This window comes from Erpetoichthys calabaricus, chromosome 1, assembly GCF_900747795.2.
Source record: "Erpetoichthys calabaricus chromosome 1, fErpCal1.3, whole genome shotgun sequence".
In the NCBI taxonomy this organism is placed as follows: Eukaryota; Metazoa; Chordata; class Cladistia; order Polypteriformes; family Polypteridae; genus Erpetoichthys; species Erpetoichthys calabaricus.
The window spans coordinates 273,239,170-273,260,974 of record NC_041394.2 but is presented as its reverse complement, the minus strand read 5'-3'; the positions used below and the strand labels follow the sequence as shown (position 1 = coordinate 273,260,974).

Below are 21,805 nucleotides of genomic sequence, written 5' to 3'. Positions count from 1 at the left end.
GGTCTCACTTTGCCTTGTCCACTTTCCAGTCCACACGCAGATGGGATGATCATGAAATGAACTCTGTTGTGTACCCACTAACCCAACTTGATTCTCTCCCCTACATGTGAATCTTCAGGGAACCCAGAAACTTACTTCAAAGACTGCTTCGCTATCTGCAGTTTCTCTTAACTCCCTCCAGCTACAGTGTGGTACTTCGGTTCCTTCCTCCAGCTCCTGTCATACAAGCAGACTATCTCCTTGCACTCACCCGATGCATTTCACTGAAAACACTGGACTACTAGGTAATTGTGATGCTCATATTTAAAACACCAGTGCTGTAGATTGTCCAACAACTGGACAGTAATTCCTGGGGGGCTATGGAACAGGCAGGATGCTTCTATACAGTTCCTTGTCAGTTAGATAGCTGATTTCACTCCTTCTATAAGTCCTATTCCCCATAATAAACCTTGCAGGTTCCCTGGTATCAGTGTATCAATAAGCGCTTCTCTCTGCTGGCTACTACAGAATTCACAAACTCTAAAAGCACTGGGTTTGCCACCATAAGGCACAAAATGTAAAGCTAATGCAATTCAAACTTTTTTAAAAGGGATTACACCTATTTTGATGCTATACATTGCGCAGCATGGTTACTCTTTAATTTATATGGATTTGTTATTTCTCCGTTTGTATGTAGTGTTTTTCACCTCGTTATATGTTTTTTTTTTTGCAGTGCTATAATTGTGCAGTACAGTGAACTTTCACTATCTGTGCACATTTATCGCTGAGCTGTTATCCCTTAGCACGTTTTTCACTGCGTTCTTTTGTTGACAAGCTAGGTTAAGATTGTAGCAAAGCACAAAACAACCCTGAATGGCTGTTCAGATGACATACTGATGCACACACCTAAATTAATTCTAGGACATTTAAGAGTCCCCAGTTAATCTAACACACATGTCTTCTTAGGTGGAAACTGGAGTACTTAAAGAAAGCCTCAAGAGGATCTAGGGAGACAATGCCCAGGCTGGGATTTTAGACATCTTAGGCTTCTTTAAATGATTTTGGTACTTTTAATTTTCTCTGGGTGCTGTAGTTTCCTGAAGATGTGCATATCTGGTTAACTGATGATTTGAATTGGATACTGATGATGTTGACATTTGAACCCCATGTTATATTGAAGCTAAAATGCAGCAGTGGTAGCCATCACATCACTATGCTTATCTCAGTTTAAACCAAATTCTAGATTTTACTTTTAACTGGACTTGTATAATGCATTGTAAGGATATATGTAAGGACAGAATTAAGTATGAATTAAGAAATTCGGACATAAGCGTCAGTAGGCTTTGCGCTCTAGGAATCAGGTTACCCAAACTATTCTATAACATTTCAGTAATTATTTACCGCTCTGATGCTGATCTTTCTGATCATAAAATAGGTCATTACGACAACAATTGACGACAACAATTTATAATTAATTGCAGAATTACGGTATTTGAGGGTTCCTTCAGAGTGCCTCTTTCTCTTGCACGATTTGGCTCAAAAACTAATCAGCACATCACCATCTCATAACAGGCTTAAGTTTCAAGTTTGGTATATTTTTCCATCCTCAAGGAACTGTAACACACAGACACACACACAGACAGACACACACCCATCATCGAGATATTGATGTTTTCGGTATCAGGTGACCCTAAAATGTTGAGATCCGTCAAAAACAGAAGATCGGAATTTTTGACAAATCTAAAGCTTTCACTCGTCCCTCATAGATGACAGGTTATGGTGGGAGAGGTCGCAAAGCAAAAAGACCATAAAAGTTGTCATATACAGTATGTTAAAGAGATCAAGTTTACAACAGTGTAAGAAATGCACAAATAAAATTTCTTTAGAAAAGTAATACAGACTCTGTTGAATTATTTGTGAGTTAGAGCACTAAATGTAGGACCAGGAGTCAAATTATAAGCATAACCTTCATCTCTGTGTAAGGATTTGGTGAAAATGAAAACCAGAAACATCAACCATATTCCAAGGCTGTATATAATGGGTCCCTCAACCATCCATCCATCCATTTTCCAACCCGCTGAATCCAAACACAGGGTCACGGGGGTCTGCTGGAGCCAATCCCAGCCAACACAGGGCACAAGGCAGGGAACCCATCCTGGGCAGGGTGCCAACCCACCGCAGGACACACACAAACACACCCACACACCAAGCACACACTAGGGCCAATTTAGAATCACCAATCCACCTAACCTGCATGTCTTTGGACTGTGGGAGGAAACCGGAGCGCCCAGAGGAAACCCACGCAGACACGGGGAGAACATGCAAACTCCACGCAGGGAGGACCCGGGAAGCAAACCCGGGTCTCCTAACTGCGAGGCAGCAGCGCTACCACTGCGCCACCGTGCCGCCCATCCCTCAACCCGTTAAGCTAAAATAGAAGTCTCCTCTCTCGAGTGACAAGGTAGGCTTCTGACTTGAGGGCTTTTTGCTTTGAGCTCTCTCCATTTAAGCCTCACTAAAGGAACATTCTTGTAACGCACTATGAGAAGTGTAACAGATGAGTCTGGGCTGTAATTCACAACTTCACTGTTTTTTGTTTCAGAAATCTTTCATTTAAGCTCTCTAGAAGCAGAATGCCTCTTAGAGCTACCATAGAGAATGCTCAATGAATTGTAAAATAAATGATACAAGAAAGTAAGTTTTCTGTGCTTTCACATACGCAGGCCTCTTTTTTCAATGCTGCTAGTGGTCTCTATGATGTCGTGCATTCTCCATGAGATTCCATTCCGTAATGTTTCAGTACAGTTTTCAAATGCCCTAAAGGTCCAGTAACACATCTCAAGGGGCCTGCTTCTTTGATTCAAATATTGATGGATACTGCCTCCCAGCGTGACTGCCACTGACTAGAGACTTTGATTTCTCAAAGCTCCAGTGTTTTTTCCCTGTTTTAGTTAAAGAGAACTGTGTTAACATAAATGTGTTGATTTGATTATGGCATTTTTCATATAGATGTCAAGTACAATTACATTACTTGGAAGTGTTTTTACGTTAATGCAGCCTACATAAGTAGGTTAGGGTCAGTTTTATTGGTTTTATGATACATTAGAAATAAAACTTCAAAAACAATTTCTTATAATGGCACGAAAGGGTAGATCAAACTGAAAATAATAGTTCAAGACTATATTTTTTTCAGTATTGTATTGTATTTATTTCATGTAGGAAAAATCCAATCTTTGTCTAGTATTTTTTAAATGTCCTATAAAGACTATTTTTCATTTTCATTATAAAAACCATACTCTCAGGGAAAAATGACCTTGCCATTTTCAGTAAATGTCACAGTGGATTCCAGTTGACCTACAATACTTGAATAGTTGTGCATACCAGGAACCCTATGCACCTTTGAAATTTAAAAAACAATTACATCTAATACAGAATAGGATGAAAAAACACCAAATCTAGTCAAATCATCTTTTGATTTTCAATCAAAAGTGTGATCCAGATGAATATTTGAAGGAACTCTTAATCAGGTTAGCACAGCGGTTAGCAGTGTTGTCTTACTGCTCTAGAGTTGTAGCTATGGCCATATGGTTTGTGGCAACTGCACATTCTCCCTATGTCTACACAGTTATTTTGCCTGGTAAATCAGTCTTTCATTTTGGATTTTTGACCAAGTGGGTGTTGATAACATAGCATTCATAAACCTACTTAATCCAATTCAGGGTCACAGGGACCGAGAAACTATCCAAGCAGCATCATGCACAAGGCAGGAAACAGTCCCAAGCAAGGTGCAAAATCACTGCAGGGAATACACTCACACTGGGAAAATGTATTATTGTTAATTAAGCAGACAAATTTTGGGGTTTTTTGGATGGAAAATCCACATCACAAATACAGAAGGACAATACAAAGTCAACACAGACAATGACCTGGCACAGAACTGGAACCCAGCATGATGGATTTGATGGAGCAACAATGCTTACTCCTACTTCACTTTGATGCATTGGTGACTTTCTTAATGTTAAATAAAATGATAATGTCTTTTATTATGTTATTTAGATCGTGGTATGTTAATGAACAGTAAAGTTTCAAGTGGCAGGGATTTCAGAATATTCATATGTGCTGTATTAAAAAAAACATTAGTCATCAATTATCACTCGCCAATTTATGAATTTGAATAAACATTTTGCTCTAAGCTAAATACAAATTTTGAAACTTCTCTAGACCACACCTATATTGTACACAAGAAAGTTTAAATTAGGGAGAAAGCAGGGAGTTTGTTTCTACTTCATCCATTACTTTTTTGAAATATTAAACAAAGCTGAAATATAGATAGATAGATAGATAGATAGATAGATAGATAGATAGATAGATAGATAGATAGATAGATAGATAGATAGATAGATAGATAGATAGATAGATAGATACTTTATTAATATAACTAAGTATATGTTTAAATTATTAGACACAAGTGGTGATCTGAAAATAAACTGTACTTTTTTATTAAGAAATTTATTTAAAATTATCAAATATAAGCATCACCATTCTTAGCATAAGAAATTTTTGTAGAATGACACATCTGCCTGCAGAAAACAAATGTCAGTGACAGATTTTGATTCTGAATGTCACTTTCTGATTGTTTGCAATAGTGAATGGTTGATAATCCACTATCAGCAGTCAAAGAAGATCCATTCATGTTTGTGGGAATCAGCATCAAACAAATCTCCAATGGGTGTCAGATCACTGCAGAAATAATCTACTCTGACTTTCTTGACCAGAAGGAAATGCCAAATAAATATTCAAAATGCTTTAAGTCTACATCTACCAGGTGTCATAATTGACTTTACTTGACTAATTCTGAATTAAATGATGTTTCCTGTTTCCTTAAATAGAGCACCAACAGACATAATTCAATGAAGATAATCTGAAAAACAAAAATCATTCCTGTCTCTCCTTCTTACAATCCTAAAGGACAGAAAACAAAAACAAAATATTATGGTAAATAAGGAAAATAAAAAAACAGTCAAATTGAATGGAGGTAATAAGAAACTCTAGACCACCCAATATATTGAGCATAGGTAAGATGAATCAGCAATGTTCATTTGCTCATTCAATTTCTGAACCATCTTAACTATACATAAGGTCATAGTACGCAGGAGCCAATCCTGACAGCACTGGGTTCAAGTCAAGAACCAACTCTGATGGGAGGCCCATATGGCATTCTCATTGATGTTTATAATCATCAGTTAACGTATGTCTTTACAATTTGGGAGGACTACAGAAAACAAGCAGACAAGGAGAAAAACAAGGAAAATATAAAAATTCCATACAAAAAGCAAAGACACCAGGAATTTAAAACATTAAATGGTAAGCTAAAAGAGTTTTTCACTGTTGAGAGACTCTGACTACGTGTTCTATTTATCAGAAATATTTAGATGTGAGCAATTAAACACGACATTTCAAAAATTTACAGAAAAAAACACATCCACATTCTTTTGTTTTCCCCATATACTTTCTTGCAGTGCAACCATGATTTTTTTTTATTACATATGATATTTGAGCTGTTGTGTTATGTTAACTGGGCACACGTCTTGTTTGAATGCAACCATATTTCATTTACATAAAATGTTTGTGAGTGTGCTGAGAGCTGTTTATAGGCAGGGTATTTCTGAGTAAAAATATGCAAATATCTATGAATGTTAGTGGCTTTGCTGACAAAAGTAGCCACTAGTTTTAGAAGTGGCTGCAATAAACAATACAAATTATTGTTATAATTACAGTATACTGGAACAGCTGTAATGATATGCGTAGATACTTTTTTATTATATTGCAGAACATTTATAGAGTAATTACCTTATTTTTCATCCTGACATAATGATCAAAACATTCATTCAGAAATGTATATTGTAGCATAATTACAAATCTAACAGCTGTTCATATGTATTGAAACTGTTAATTAACATTTCAAAAAGTTACAATGAATATGTCATCATTCATGGTCCCAGAGGATTAGAGTTACTGTAGTGTTTTTTGTGTTAGAACCAATGATTAGTTTATAGTTGGAATATTTTTAAAAAGCCTAATTCACAGGACCATACTTAACTTTGAATAATTGGGCTAGTGCATAATACAGCAAAACCATTTTTCTTTTTGTCCTGCTATGGACTGGTGCCCAATCCAGAGTTACACCCAGTGACCCTGAAAAGGATAAGTCATTATCAAATGGATGGCCCTGTAGCAATACTGATTTGTTTTAAGGAATTTGTCTTTTATGGAATATCTGTGCCATTTCTTCTGATGATTATAGATAATCATTCTATATCAACATGTTTGTAAAATGCCAAAATAAGCTGTTGATCTGAAAGAACACTTACTCAGCATATTTTAGGGAAGTGGGTGTCTGTTAGTAACTTTCCAGAGTGATGAAATGATCTCTATTAACATACAGCCTAGAAATAAAGTTGGTGATACAGTGCATACTGTACATGGAATTATCATTATTATTGTTATTATTAGTAGTAGTAATGGTATCAATGGACATGTGTGGAGAGTACAGAGAAATTCTTATTAGTCTTATTAGGACATTTCACTTCTAGTTTGGATGTGTTGTTATTTTTTAGCTTATTGCCAAAAAATAATGAAATATGCTTTAATTGATTGAGGCTTTAGCATCAATATCTTTATAATTGGTATTACTTCTACAATCCAGCCTTGCATTTCTGTGCCTTATGGTAACAACACCTTCACATGAAGAAACAAAGAACTTCTAATTTTTTTAGTTAGAGGTTAGCAGAAATAATTTTTTAGAGTAAAACTGGACATCAGGGAGAGAACACAAAGTAGAAAATTAATAAAGAGCTGCTGCACATGAGCTGGCTATATGGCTTATGGATTCTGGGTACCAGGTGGGATGGGTGTCTCACAATTCACACCAAGCAGCAGTGCTATAAGCCAGGGGTTGCCAGCTCCGGTCCTGGAGGACCAACGTGGCTGCATGTTTTCATTCTAACCCTTTTCTTAATGAGTGACCTGTTTTTGCTGCTAAGTAACTTCATTTCAACTAATTTTAATTGACTTGTTCTTGAAGACTCAGACCCCTTAATTGTTTCTTTTTCTTTAATTGGCAAACAAACAATAACGAGATACAAAATGAGCCAAAATAACTGGTGTCAATCATACAATATCTGAAAATAAAGAAAGATGGAAGGTCTCAGGAATGTCGATCTGCTCAGATCCCCAAAACATTTTCACAGTGCTCTTAGAAAGAAAAATCAACAAATCGGAAATGTCTGCTAATGCACCACGAGAGCAGCAACAAAGCCACAAAATTAAAGAACGGGTTTAATTAACGACAAGTACTGGCACCTCATTAAGCAGCTGGTTGGAGTGAAATTGGTTGGCGTTTGAGGCCCTCACTTAGTTGGTCTTCTGTTGGCTTCCTCACTTCACATTTCATTTCTGTTTGGGTGCCATTTAAGGAAAGAAATTAAGCAATTCAGAGGAACGATGAAGAAATTCAGGGGAGCAAATCTTAAAAAAGCAATTCAACTAAAAGGAATTCACAAGACGTTAATTAGCAGCACAAACAGGGCACTCATTAAAAAAAAGGGTTAGAATGAAAACCTGTAACCACGGTGGTCCAACAGGACCGGACTTGGCAACCCCTGCTATAAGCACACAGCCCAAAGCAATCTCCCACTCACCTGGGAAAATTTCTTCTGATTACCAAAACTCTTGACTCCATTAATTCCTAATTAGTTTGAACTCCAGCACAATTCTTATCCTAATTCTATCCTCCAAAAACATCAGGTTATGGGCAGCTTTATACCTATACTTGGGACATCTGGCATAATCTCCAGGACCACCATGTTTACTTAAAAGACCAGGTTCCTTTTTTTTTGGTTTTAGGGACAGAGCCTCCTCTTACAAAAAGTTAGGGTGCTTACAGTTCCTCTACTTTAACATGAGTCTCCTAGAGGCTGAACGCAAACACTATTTTCATGGTGAGCACCTCCTCTAACCAAACATGCATTATACCAGATCTATATATTATTAACTTTCCTGCTTGCCCTTTCTACTGCTGGCACCATCTCACAATGTGCAAAGAAACTAAAGAAAATAGATACAAATGTTCACCTTGACTATTACTGTCATGTAAAAAAATGAACATGGAAAACAAAAATGATTAATTCATTAAAATGTATGACAGTACTATAATCTTCATGTGTACTTTGATATCATCTCCTACAGCAATTTAGAGGACAAGTCAATTTCACATGGACAGATAAAATTTGAATTAAAAATTAAGAAGTATGTTAATACATAATTACTTTTTTCTTCTCAGCTAAAACTTCACAATCAATAAAAGAAGAACAGTCTTCTAAATATAGGTTAGTTTTGAAAGCATGACTTCTATATGCAGCCAACATTTCATAATAGAAATCAAAAACAAAGTTGTAATGAGCATAAAAATGAAGCAACCTCCCAAATCAGCAACTCTCAAGTAACACGTGTACAGATCAGAAAACGCCATCCACCACCAAGAAAGCAACAAATGAGGGGCCACTGCTCCCACACTGTGTATAAAGGTAAGATGTGTTAGAATCCATCCATCCATTTTCCAACCCGTTATATCCTGACTACAGGGTCACTGGGGTTGCTGGAGCCAATGTGTTAGAATACACTGTTTCAAATTAAACATTCTCTTTTCCTGTACGAAAATTTGTAATAGTCAATTCTGTTTAATGTGCCATTATTCCTGAAATGTAAGCATTGTGTCTTTGCATAAAGATTCTATACTTTCAGCATGTCTGAGTAACAACAGCTTTCCTCACTGGCAAATGTATGATGGTCTTGCTCTAACTTTGTTTAGCATCTGCCACAGCTTTGCTGCCCCTACTGAGCTCACTATAGTTTAAACATTAGTCTTTCCCACCAGTGTTAGATGTGCACAGCCTGCTGTATAAACACCTCCCTCCCTTTCTGTGTTTCACCTAAGGCATTCTGAGGCTACTCAGTCCGTTTACACTTCCATTAATGCCAAATGAAAGCTCTCGTTCAGTCCACGAGTTAAGCCAACTAAACTCTTTCAGTCCAAATCCTTAAATCAAGTCTGAAATACTTACTTATCCTTTGGATTTGTTTTATTGCCAAAAGTTTATGATATTCATTTTATCAGACTGAATTTGACCTGGAGACATTGAGGGGGGTGAACCAAGCTTGATCAAAAAGTTAATCCACCATAAGGGGTGGGGGGGGGGGACATAAGAAGGTAAGAAAAAGTTTGGAGGAGATCAGGCCTTCCATTATAACAGGGCTTTTCAATCTATATTTCACCTAACGCTTGCAAACACAAAATTAAAAAGTTCCCAAAGCCAGCAAACTACTTGATTACATATTCTCTGTAACTACGGTAGTCTGACTGAATGTTTACCTCCTTAAAAATAACCAAACTCACATGAACTCCAACTGCCAGCTTAAATGATGCTTATTTATATGGCTTCTAGTGGAAAATCAGTGCATTAAAAGAAAGGACATGGGGAGAACTTGCAAAGTGCACACAAGTTACAACAGTGCTGTATTCTGCACCAACATGGCACTCTGTTCATACATTGCTCACTTTACTGTTGAATTTTGATATACTGTTAGCACATGTAAAGCACGATTATAGTACTTTTGAAAATTGTTATGTTGATTTTACATTGTACATTGATTGATACATTGGATAATTATTTTTCCACCATAACTAAAATAAAAATCTTTCTAAATAACATAACCAAACTAAATATAAATGATTTAATTTTCCTGACCCAGTAATCCAGTCCATGTTTGTAAATAGCAGTGGGTGCATAGTGGAACACTGCCCAGAACCAAGTGCAAGCCCATTACAGAGCAAAATCGCACACACACCTATGCTCCCTCACCCAGGGCCAGTTTATAGCTGCCAATTAACCTTATACACATGCTCATCATCAGAATGTAGGCGAGCAAGGATCACACAAACTCCACACAAGCAATTATTAGGCTAGGATTTGAATTTAGGACACTGGAGCAGTGAGGCAGCAATTCTGAGTACTGTGCCACAGTTTAATGACTCCAGCACTGTTAATTTTCTCTGGGGCCATCCCAAGGACATGCAGCTTAGGTTAACTGATGATATAAAACTGGTCTACTCTGAGTGGCTAGGGGTCTGTGCTCAGGGATAGACTGGTGTCCTATCTAGGGTTAGTTTTTAGCTTGTCTTCTTTAATGGAGAACAGAATATATGGAAAATGGTTAAATAGATTAAAGGCTCTGTGGATGGATAAATAATTTTAAAACCTGTTATTTCAAAAAATCTCTTTTTTCACACTGGCCTAATCAGTTTCTAATATGATTGCCTTTAAATGGTAACTCTATGTAATATGATTGCTGGGTATTCAACAGTGTGACAGTCTGTTTGAACAGAACCAAATAGTATTTCATTTCATTGACATTTTAATGAATCCATAACCTGATTTCATTTCATTGCCATTTTAATGATTCCACAACCTAAGTTCCGTAATGGTATACTCCCCAAACTTGCATTGTGTTCGCCTATCCAGTATGCAAATACAGTATTAAAGCAAAATTGCATTAAAGCTAGCATAATTAGTTCAGCTAAGTTCATTACATTGCGCACTGCAATAATATTGAGTCTTAAGTAAGCCAGTAATCTGGGTCTTCACACCTTCAGAGGCTTAAGTGCTGCCACAATGTTTTAATACTGCAACGATATGTGTCATTTTATAAAGTGATAAAGCATAATTTAAATAATTTGAGAGCAGGTTGATTAATGAATGTTTGAATCTTTATTGTCACATGCACACAGCACAGTGGAATTCTCACTTGCATGTTAGATCAACATGGAACACATCACCATTCACTTGTACCATGATCGGCAATGAGGAAGTGAGTTGAAACTTTCTGGACAAAACAAACACTTCAGGCAGTTCCCAAATTGGTTGAAATATATTACTGTCATCATTCTCCACATTTTCAAAGGTACTGTTGTAGCACAGTGGTTAGTGCTGCTACCTCATGGATCCCCCATTTTGGGTTAGAACTGTATGTTGCCTATTTGCAGTTTGCACACTCTCCCAATGTCTGAATGGATTTTCTCCAGGGTACTCCACTTTACTGTACATCTGCTGCTAAGATGGGCTTTGATTCCATCCTGGGTTTGAAAATGTTGCTATAAGCTACTGACATTTATAAAGCATAACAAAGATAATAAAACTGTATAATATATTGATATAATCTGAAAAATGATAAAGTACACGTAGACGGCATGTTGTGGCCAACTTCTGAGGAAAGCAGTTTACCTTAGCAATTAAGTACATAGACTTGAACTGCAAAGCTATCTCATTACATGAACATTTAGTGGGGCTTTAGGCCTGGCAGCACTCCATAATACTGCAGACCGAATGTTTATATAAACTGCTTAAGGATGGGGACCTTCCATAATGTGGATTTTCGTTTGCAAATTTGCAAATGCTTTACATTTATAGGTCATTGTAAAAACTGAGTAATGAATTGGTTGAAAAACATTAAGCAATCGGTAAGGCAGATTATTTCAATGAACACTAAATATTCCTTTGAACAGTAGCAGATACTGTATCTTTTGAGTAAGAACCCTCTAGAGATCAGCCTCTATTTCTTGTTTTAAACTGTTCTATTTTCATTTTTTCCATGATCTATATTAATTGACCTTCATATTAATGGAAAATAACATTATTTGCTTTTTAACAGCATGTCAAGTCCAGTGATATGAGAGAGTAATACCCACTTTTGTCACATATTGATGCCTCGGTCAAGAATTGCCCTCTAATTATGTTAATTTCAGTGACCTTATTGACTTTCTCACCAATGTGATATCTCATCCTAAGATATGTTTTACGTTTTTTTAATTAAAATTGCTTATAGCATACAACAAAGGATGGTAATTCCTTTTTGGGAATTTCTTTAAAAATGGAGCACATTTTAATTTATAATGAGTGTCCCAGAGATTTGGTCTCTTAATGCAATAACTCAATTGTTTGTCTGGCAAGACGATTTTAACACAATTAGAGAAACAGACACCAATAAACCTATACAAGCTCGCTTATAATAATAATAATAATAATAATATCCATTCATGATTGAACGCACTTAATCCAGTGAAGGATCACCTAGGACCTATGCCTATCCTGGTAGCATTACCAACACTGGACAGGGGGTTTGCCCATTACTTGGCAAAGCTGTGCACATACCAACACTCCAGACAATCTAGAGGGATCTAATATGAATGTCTTTGTGATGTGACAGAAAAAAAAGGAGTAGCCAGAAAGAAACCCATGTACTGTGGACATGGTGAGAAAGAGCAAACCAATGTAGACATAGGAGGAACATGCATAGCTGTTCCCTATTATTGTTCTAATTCAGGTCTTCACAAATCTCAAAGGCATAGACAAAATGGATCCACGAGAATTCTTTAAATTAAATAGCAAATCATGTATTCAAGAACACCAGTGCAAAAGCCAGGAAACACTTCTTCACACAAAGAGTCACAGCAATCTGTATCAAACTACTGAAACCTTAACATCTTTTAAAATATATGTGGATAAATTATTCGGGCAATGTTGCTCGTTTGCCAAGTTCTTATATTCTTATTATGCTTTGCCTCTCATACTACAGTATCTATCTATCTATCTATCTATCTATCTAATATCTTTCCTATCTGGCAGTCTAATACATAATAGTGTTTTCCTTAACTATTTTACTGTGCTTTCATATCTATTTGTTACATAGTGCCTTATTGTATTATCTACACAGTTGTCTAACAAACTAATGGCGACTTACTCAGATTCAAAGAAAAGCACGGAAGTAAAAAAAAACAAATGACTTTAAAAATGGATGAAAAGAAAATATATGGTAAATTTTAGTAAAGAATATCAAGGTGATGTTTGAACCACAAAGTAACTGACCATTAAATGAACAACCTTTATTACAACCTTTATTATACATAAGTCTATCCCAGCTGCACTGAGCACAAGGTAGAAACCAATCCTAAACAGGACATTGTTCCTTTACAAGACATACTCTCATAGATGTCAACCTATGTTTAAACTGAGTCAGTTTAGAGTGTCTGATCAATGGGATGTAGGAAGGAAAAGTGATGTACTGGTGTGAAGAATTTAAACAAAAAACTTAAGCCAACATGGGGAGAACATGCACAAGGACAGTACTCAGCCTGGATTCTTTTCCAGTCTAGTCTGCAAGGCAACAGTTAAGCACTGCAATATCATGCCATCTTTTAGTTAAAGTTGCATTCAATATACAGGTGATCCCCCGCCTATTGTGGAAGTTACGTTCCAGACACATCAGCATTAGGTGAAAATTTGTGATATTGAAGGACGCTTGGGAGCCATTGTAGGGCTTAAAACAAAATGAAAAGTTCACAAAAAGTTTGCTCACAACAACCGGACCACAAGCAAGGTACGCAATAAGCAGAGAACTGAGATGCGTCGGGGACCCACGCTCGCTGTTCTTGCAAGATTTCACCACGTTAGCAGCAGCCAATCAGAGCCCAAGAGAATAAAAATCTCGCTCTGATTGTTTGAGTCTCCTCTTTCAGCCAATAACGGACCTTGTAAGAAATCATCTGGGTACTGTAACGCGAAACTCTTTGTCTACCATAGTGTACAATGTACGCATATTTAATTATTTACTGTATTGCTTAAATGTTCATTGTTTTATATACATATTGACTTTTTACTGTATTTTTAGTCAACATTTACAGTTATGTTATAGTTATAAATTATAATACGTATTGTTCTAACGAACTCTTGTCTGGCACGCGTAGTAACAAATGAAAAGCGTATGTACATTTCGTTATGAATTGCGACTCTGTCGACGTATTCCTGTACGTAGCACTATGTTTTATGATTTACTAGTGTATTGGCTTAAATGTTACATTTACATTAGTTATTATAAATTATAATATTGTTCTAACGAATTTTTGTCTAGCACGTAGTGACTGCTGAAAACCATATGCTTTGTTATGAATTGGCTGCAAAGTACACTACAGGTAGGATGTACTTATTGAATTTTTAGTCCATTTTTATTTATATACAGTACAGATATATATATAATTACAGTAATACATTGTTGTTTATTAATAGTTTAGCATAGAAAAATGCTTATTTCAACGTAAAAAGTGGTCAAAAACCAATAAAAAATTATCACTATAAAACCGTAGATTTCCGCAATAGAAAATTAGATACGTTCCACAGAAAAATCTGCGATATAGCGGGTTCGCAATAGCTAAACCGCGATATAGCGGTCTATATTTATTGTACCAGGATGATGAACAAAATAGTTTAGAAACTTTTAAAACACAATTTCCTCTATAAGGCTTAGATTATTTTAACATTGCTTATTGGTCACTTATACACATTCTTTGGTAAAAGGGTTACCCTGTAACACTTCCACATGCTCTTATAAAGTCAGAGATTGTCTTCAGCTATATAACTGTGTAGCAATATTTAGGGGTGATGGTATGGCTCTTCTACAGGCCAGATACTACAGAAACATGAATGGATTCACCTCACCTTCCACTGTGTTGTTATCTCACCTAGTGACTCTCCATTTGGGGGCCAGCTAAATTTCCTTAATGGAGCATCACATTATCAGTTTACATTATAAACAGTATTACATAAAATGTTGTGCACAAATTCAAATGCAGAAAATTACATTCTTTAAATAACAGGTCAGCCAGTCATTTGCTAACCTGCTTTGTCCTGAGCAGGGATGCAGGAGCCTGCTGAAGCCTATCCCAACTAGCATAAGGTACAGGGCAGGGAACCAACCCTGGACCGACAGCCAGTCCATCTCAGGAAACAACCACAATCACACACACAAGAGACCAATTTAGGATCGTCAATTCACCTAACCTGCAAGTTTTTGGACTGTGGGAGGAAACTAACTGAAACAGGGGGAGAACATACAAACTCGGACATGAACTCTAGACTCCATCGGTCAAGGCAGCAGCATCACCACTGCACCAACATGCCATCCTAAGTAACAGGTATGTGGTCTTTTTACTAGAATATAGGAATACATAAATAATCCCCTCACACATTACAATGATTTTCAACAAACAAATTCACTTCTAAACGTGAAAACAAAGCAGTACAATGGCATTTGCAAAATAAAAGCCTGCTTGTCTCATCTGGGAATTAAAGTATGTTGTGTTTCAGTCCTTCAGTACTATTTACTATGAAATGTTCAATATTTACTCAAGTATGAAGTTTTAATTAATAAAATAATTAATCATCTGTTTCAAGAAACATCAAGAGCAAAAACACATTATTATAAAACTGATTCTATGGTTTCTTCTCCACATCTGTAAACACTATGAAGAAAACACAGGAATGTATTTTCATACATTATTTGTTTGCCTTCATACATAAAATGTGTGCCTTAATGTCAGAATTCAATTAAGTGGTTTGATAATTTTAAGTTATGTTATGTGTGCTTATACACCTGGTGGTTAGCCATTAGACATTTATTGTTTCTGTACAAATACCATACACCAATAGTTTTCAGGGTGCTTGATGAATGAATAAATGACTTTGGTAGAACTGCTGTTTAGAAATGAATTAACCATCCTTTATTTCGTATGGTATATTCAACAGTGAACATCATTACAAATAAGGATACAACAGCAACATATTATAAGAATATTCAGTTATAAGATAAAAATGGTTTGCTCCCAACTATTTAAAAAGTGTCCTATTAAAGCCTAAAGTGTAGGATTTGAACCTTTTTATATCATAAACAGCATACCCATGAGGCTAAGACATAAAGTCTAAGCTGAGATGGACATATTGTGGCCAGTGAAGCATTTTAACCCATGGACTATAAGTAGAGTTAGGCAGCTACGAAGCCCAACAGGACACTTAGGCCATCCCTTGACTACTCCAAAGTATATTATTAGTATCTGACACTTTAAAACTTACAACTTTGCAGAACAATAAACTGTATGACCCAATAGCTTGTGTGTTACTCGAAAAACAAAAACAAGAAAGTAAAACCTTGTAGTTTACTGCTGCCAAAGTAAAACCATGTAATCCATTAAGAGATTAGTAGAATAATTTTAAAATTTGCAAATTATTTTTGAGACTGCACACATCAACTTTTTAAAACCACTGTATTGAGAAAAAAATAATAAAACAAGTCCTGCACAGTATATAGAAATTGCTCAAAACACATGCATGTGCACCATGCTGTCCATTAGGGGTTAAATTATTTTGCTTGTTCCCTAAAGAAATATTAACCATGCAGTTACAACGCTTGGCAAATGAAGTCATTGCACACAGCAAAGCACACATCACATTAATCATCCTAAAATCCACACAGGTCCACTAGAGAGGGTTCCCTGTAACCATGATGGCAACATTAAAATCTCATTTTGGCCGGCCATCAATGTGCATTTGATGTCACAGCCACTCGCACATCTACATATTTATTGCAGCATTAAAGTTTAACATGTCAATGGTTTGACTTTTTACCTCATGGCCTTTATCATGTAAAGCATTGTTCACTTTTTGGGCTTGAAAGGAGGACTTTTCTTTTAATTGAAAAGATGTGGGAATGAAGAGGACAGATGACAAGGAATCACATTTGATATACAGTCGCTACGACTGGTATGCTTCACCTGACAAACTAATGGCAGCCCCTTACAAGCACATGCACTGGTGTGCAGAGTGGGGGTGGCTGGAGGAAATGGTGCTTGGACTGCTGTAATGAGTTTCTCTTAAGCAAATGTACTGCCTACTTTATATATAACTGAAAAGTCTACATACAACAAATAACTTATTTTCTGAAGTATGTAATAGTATTAAACATGAATAAAAACCTTTTCAATCACACTCACACAAATACCATTTGGTTATAATACCGCTAAACACACAAATCACACAGTAGGTTTCCTCATTGTCTGTCTGAGTACACATTGAATGTGAAGGCACACATGAAGAGGTACAGTACATTACCCCAGAGTTCCACCATGAATACACATTCAATACTTTTAAGACGTGTGTATTTGAATGTACATAATGCATTGACTTATTTTAACTATATTATAACAGTCTATGTGTACAACACTCGGAATTTCCCAAGAGAACCAAATGATACAGAAAAAAATAATCAAATGTGTGTGCACATATGCTGTATACGGTTTAGGTTTAGATGGACTTTATTATTTTAGAGAAAAATATATTAATTTTAAATGCACATTACATGAAACACATTTCACATTTACTGTGCACACAAATATATACACTATGCTGTAAATATACTGCTAACACTCACACAAAATACAACCATCGATTTCTGAACCTGGTAAAATTTGAATCAGGGACATAGGAGGCCAGAGTCCCTCCTGTGAACACGGGGTACAAGGCAGAAATCATCCCTGGACAGGTTGTCAGGTTATGTCAGGGCAGCCTCATGCTCTTAACCATGATCAGTCATGCAGAGTCCATTTAGGGTCACCAGTTAAACTAATATGAAAATCTTTGGGATATGGCAAGAAAGCGGGAGTGCCTGGAGAAAAAGCCAAACAGACGATGATTGGACTTTGATTCAAAGCCAGGCTTCTACAGCCATGTGGCAGCAATGTCAATCACTGTGCCACCATGCATCACCATGCATAAATATGTCTGTACATGCACAACAATACTTTTGTATATAAATGTTGTACTACTGCATAGCCATTGTCATTCAGTCATTGTCCAACCCACTATATCCTAACACAGGGTCACAGGGATCTGCTGGAGTAAATCCCAGCCAACACAGGGCGCAAGGCAGGAACAAATCCCCAGGCAGGGCACCAGCCCACCGCAGGACACACACTAGGGACAATTTAGGATCGCCAGTGCACCTAACCTGCACGTCTTTGGACTATAGGAGGAAACATGAGCACCCAGAGGAAAGCCACGCAGACATGGGGAGAACATGCAAACTCCAAACCAGGTCTCCTTACTGTGAGGCAGCAGCGCTACCACTGGACCACCGTGCCGCCCACTACTGAATAGCAATTATACTGTTTCTACACCCTCACATACTTTCAGTGCAGTCTACAGTATATGTTGCATATACAGTACAGCATAACTGTGTATTATTTACAATATATACTTTATGCATACTGTACACAATGCACCTACAATACACAAATATATTCTCATATCTACTAACTTTAAACAAGCCCTGAATGTTTCTTGCAGTTTGGACATTGAACCTGTGTCTCATAGTCTTGTATATAATATTTTGTATATAGGCATTGTACATTGTATACACCTTTCCTGCAGTATACAAATACAGTATACACATATAGTTACAGTATGCATACACACTACATATATATCCTATACTAATTATGTATATGTATATAATCTTATTTGGCATTTTGTATATAGTATACACTCGACTACACAAACAGTGTGGCCATTCACAAATGCATACAGTACACTGCATGTATATACATACTTCATACGCTTCCTGTGTTGTGTGTATGTGGAAACTGGGTGCATGTGTGACTAAATATTATACATGAATGATATATATAGCATACTGACGCACATACTCATAAACATCTCAATACACTGTATGTATACACGCTGCATGTTGGGATATGTGTGCATTCATGCACATAGTACGTAGTATTAGATGTACGTATGCACATACATGCACTCTATACTTACAGTATATTGATACACGCCCACACACCTACGCTCATATACCCCCTGGCAATGTGTCTGCACCCTCTTGTAAATTTAAATATTCCAGCAAAATCTTTCAGAATGTAAAATACTAACCCTGTAGTTGTTTAATGCCTACGTCGAAACTACACAAAAAGTCTGCTTTAACCGTAAAGGGCCGTTATGATAAAGCAAAATTACTTCGATGGTCTATTCGGCATACAAAACAAAAGTGTCAGCCTGTTATTTAATGTCAAACGGGCACAAAACAACACCAAGATGCCTCCACTTGACCCGCTTGAGAGTGTCATAGCAGGTCAGACAAAAGCTGCCTACTTCTCTCTGTGCACGTAAGAACTGCAAAATCTCGCTGTTGTTTCGGAAGCCCCCCCAAGGAGCGGTGAAAGACACCGAATTGTTCCCTTCTCCTTTCGGCGTGAACTTACCTTCGTTCTCATTGGAGAAAGAAGTCCTTCCATTTTGGCTTCTTTTTCATGCCCAATCCAATTATCCTTTTATGTGTCCCTGTAATATTTAAGCATCTCCCCGTGAGTTTCGAGCCACTTCTGCGCAATCCCCTTCACGGACATGGACCGACCGTACAGACGGACACACGAGCTCACACACGCGCCGCCAGAGGACCTGCCGAACTTGAAGCGCTCCTGCCGCTTTAACGAGCCACTGCCGGCAGAGTGTTCGCGAGCGCGTCTCTCTGCATATTCTGCCCCTAGCTATGTTTGTTCCCTGTTCGCTGACAAACGATCCTTAGCCTTTCATGCGGCTCGTTCAGCAACAGAGGAGAAAAAGTGCTTCTTTCGTCCCAGGCATCCGATCAGGTCACCAAGGTTGTTTTAGAAGGTGCTTAGTGGGCACAATTGTTTTCTCGGACAAAAGGAGACTTTCATTCACAGGAACCCGATCTCTTTAAATCCTCCGTGAACTGCAGTACAGTAGATCTGACAGAATTGGATATCTGTTAGCAGAGCCTGAGCAAGACAGCTCGTTTCACAGATTCCTCCAATGTAAAAGCAGCAGACGCTCTAGCAAAAAAGAAACAGTCCATATTCCCAGCAGCAATTCTCTTAAAAAAAGTGGTGCTGGGCTAGCCACAGAGGCGAAATCACTTCACGCTGTAACTAGGGAAGGACTGAACCCAAATTCCTTCTCATGTTTCGGGACTGCCCAATGGTTTGATCAACACCGTTTACACGTTAGCAGAGGTCCATCCGTTTGCTCTGTTGCACGGGCTACGATGCAAAATGACATATTCCACTCCAAGGCAGCATGCAGATTCCCATGAACAGCTGTCACAGCATCGGAAAAGCGAGGCGATCTCTCAGGAGGCATTAGCATAGCCTCTCCCAGGAGTTTTTATCTCGGGTCCTGTGTTAACTGGGAAATTTCCATAATTTCTGAGCCAATTTTGCTTTAATGCACTCTACCTCTTTGTAATGAGCCCAAAGGTATGGCTTTGTCCCAGACTTCACAGATAAAATTTCAGATCGTCAAAAGACATTAGAAGAAGAAAAAAAAAGATTTTAGTCATAGTGAGATCCCTGTGATTTGATACATCTTTGCTATTCAGCACGTCTGCCTAATGATGGCTTGTTGTAAAAAGGAGGGCCTCTCTTGTATAATTCAACACAAATCCATACTGCTTTTTGTAAACCCCACTGTGATGACTAACCCAGGGCAGCCCTGCTCTGTCTTGTTAGTCCTCAAACCCCCTCTTACAATATTTCCAGTTTAGACAGCAATTTTCTGCACTTGCCACACAATAGGGGGTCTAATTTCCCAACTCCTGAAATCATGGGCTCCCCACTGCCAACCACCAGTGAGGCTACCCTTTCCTTAACCAGCTTTTTGAAATATAGTGGCTGGTTTGACAAAATAGGCACCCACCTCCTTGAAATGAGCAATTAAGGTTTAAGATGACCTTTTAGTAGAGCCTCATCTCAGGTCGTCCAGCTTTATCAAACTTGAAATCAAAATGCTGTAAGAACACAATTAATGTTAAACTCTTTGTGTGCATCATTTTATATATCCGCAATGAATTATTCATTAAATCTGTTTATTGTGCTCTCAGAAGATCTAAAGGGGGAGTCTGGTAATAAATGATAACAGTATATGGCTTTGTGACAATAAAGTGGGGGGGTGGGGGGCACAGTGGAGGCTGCACTTTGGGCTAATTTGCATACTGACCAGGGACTCATACAAGGTTTAGTATGGCAGTAAAACATTATTTGTGCTAGGCATGCGGGGATTCTATGGCGGCACAGTAGTTAACGCTACCGCCTTACCATTTGGAGCACAGTTTAGGTATGAAAAACAAGTCGATGTTCACTTATTTTCAGTAGAGGAGACAGTCTGGGTTTGATCACTGGTTCAAGTGAGTTTGCTTTTTTATTGACCATTAAATATTATTTTTTATATTTTGCCATTTATTATGTCTTTGCTATCACTTTTATATATTATTTCTTTGTTATATCACTTTACCTTTAAATTTATAGTATTGTTTTATTGTAATATTGTTTTATGTATTTATGTGATCTTGGTATTATGTGCCTTATCCTTTTTATGCGGAGCAAAAGGGTCAGGGCCTCCGTGGACCAGTGAGCTTGTTGGCACTCTTTCTTGGATTTGGATATACTGTATATCTTTGTAAATGCATGTGTTTCTTTTGGTCTGTTTAATGTGTATTGAACTTCTGGATTTTAATTATTGAAGTACAGACTGATCTTGTTTGACATAAGGTCTGTCTTTTAGTCACAACTTATTTTGCTCTGTTTTGGCACTTTGTCTGAGAATAAATATAAAGAAACATTCTTTTTGTTAATGTGCACCAGGAGTTTTACAGTTCCCCATCTTCCTTTCTGAAATTTTAGGATGTAGGAGCCTTTCATTTTATTGTAGTAATCCACTCATCCAAAATAACCAAAGTCGTGAAAGGCCACCAAGAACAGTTAAAGAAGCATGGTAGAATTTTCATATACCTGCCTGGAGAGGGTGCACCCAAAGGCACACTGAGCTCCCATTCTAATGACTGGCTTTGGCCTACACCATGTCAA

At 37.4% G+C, this 21,805-nt stretch overlaps 1 protein-coding gene across 1 annotated transcript in view; it reads right to left on the bottom strand.

The window, feature by feature from the left end:
- frmd4a (FERM domain containing 4A) overlaps nucleotides 1-19,900 on the bottom strand; it is a 449,055-nt gene extending 429,155 nt beyond the window's left edge. Inside the window, exon 1 of the mRNA XM_051931569.1 lies at nucleotides 19,184-19,900. Coding sequence (XP_051787529.1) covers nucleotides 19,184-19,216 — 33 coding nt within the window. The 5' untranslated portion in view covers nucleotides 19,217-19,900. The remainder of the gene's footprint in view (nucleotides 1-19,183) is intronic.
- Nucleotides 19,901-21,805: the final 1,905 nt, after the last annotated feature.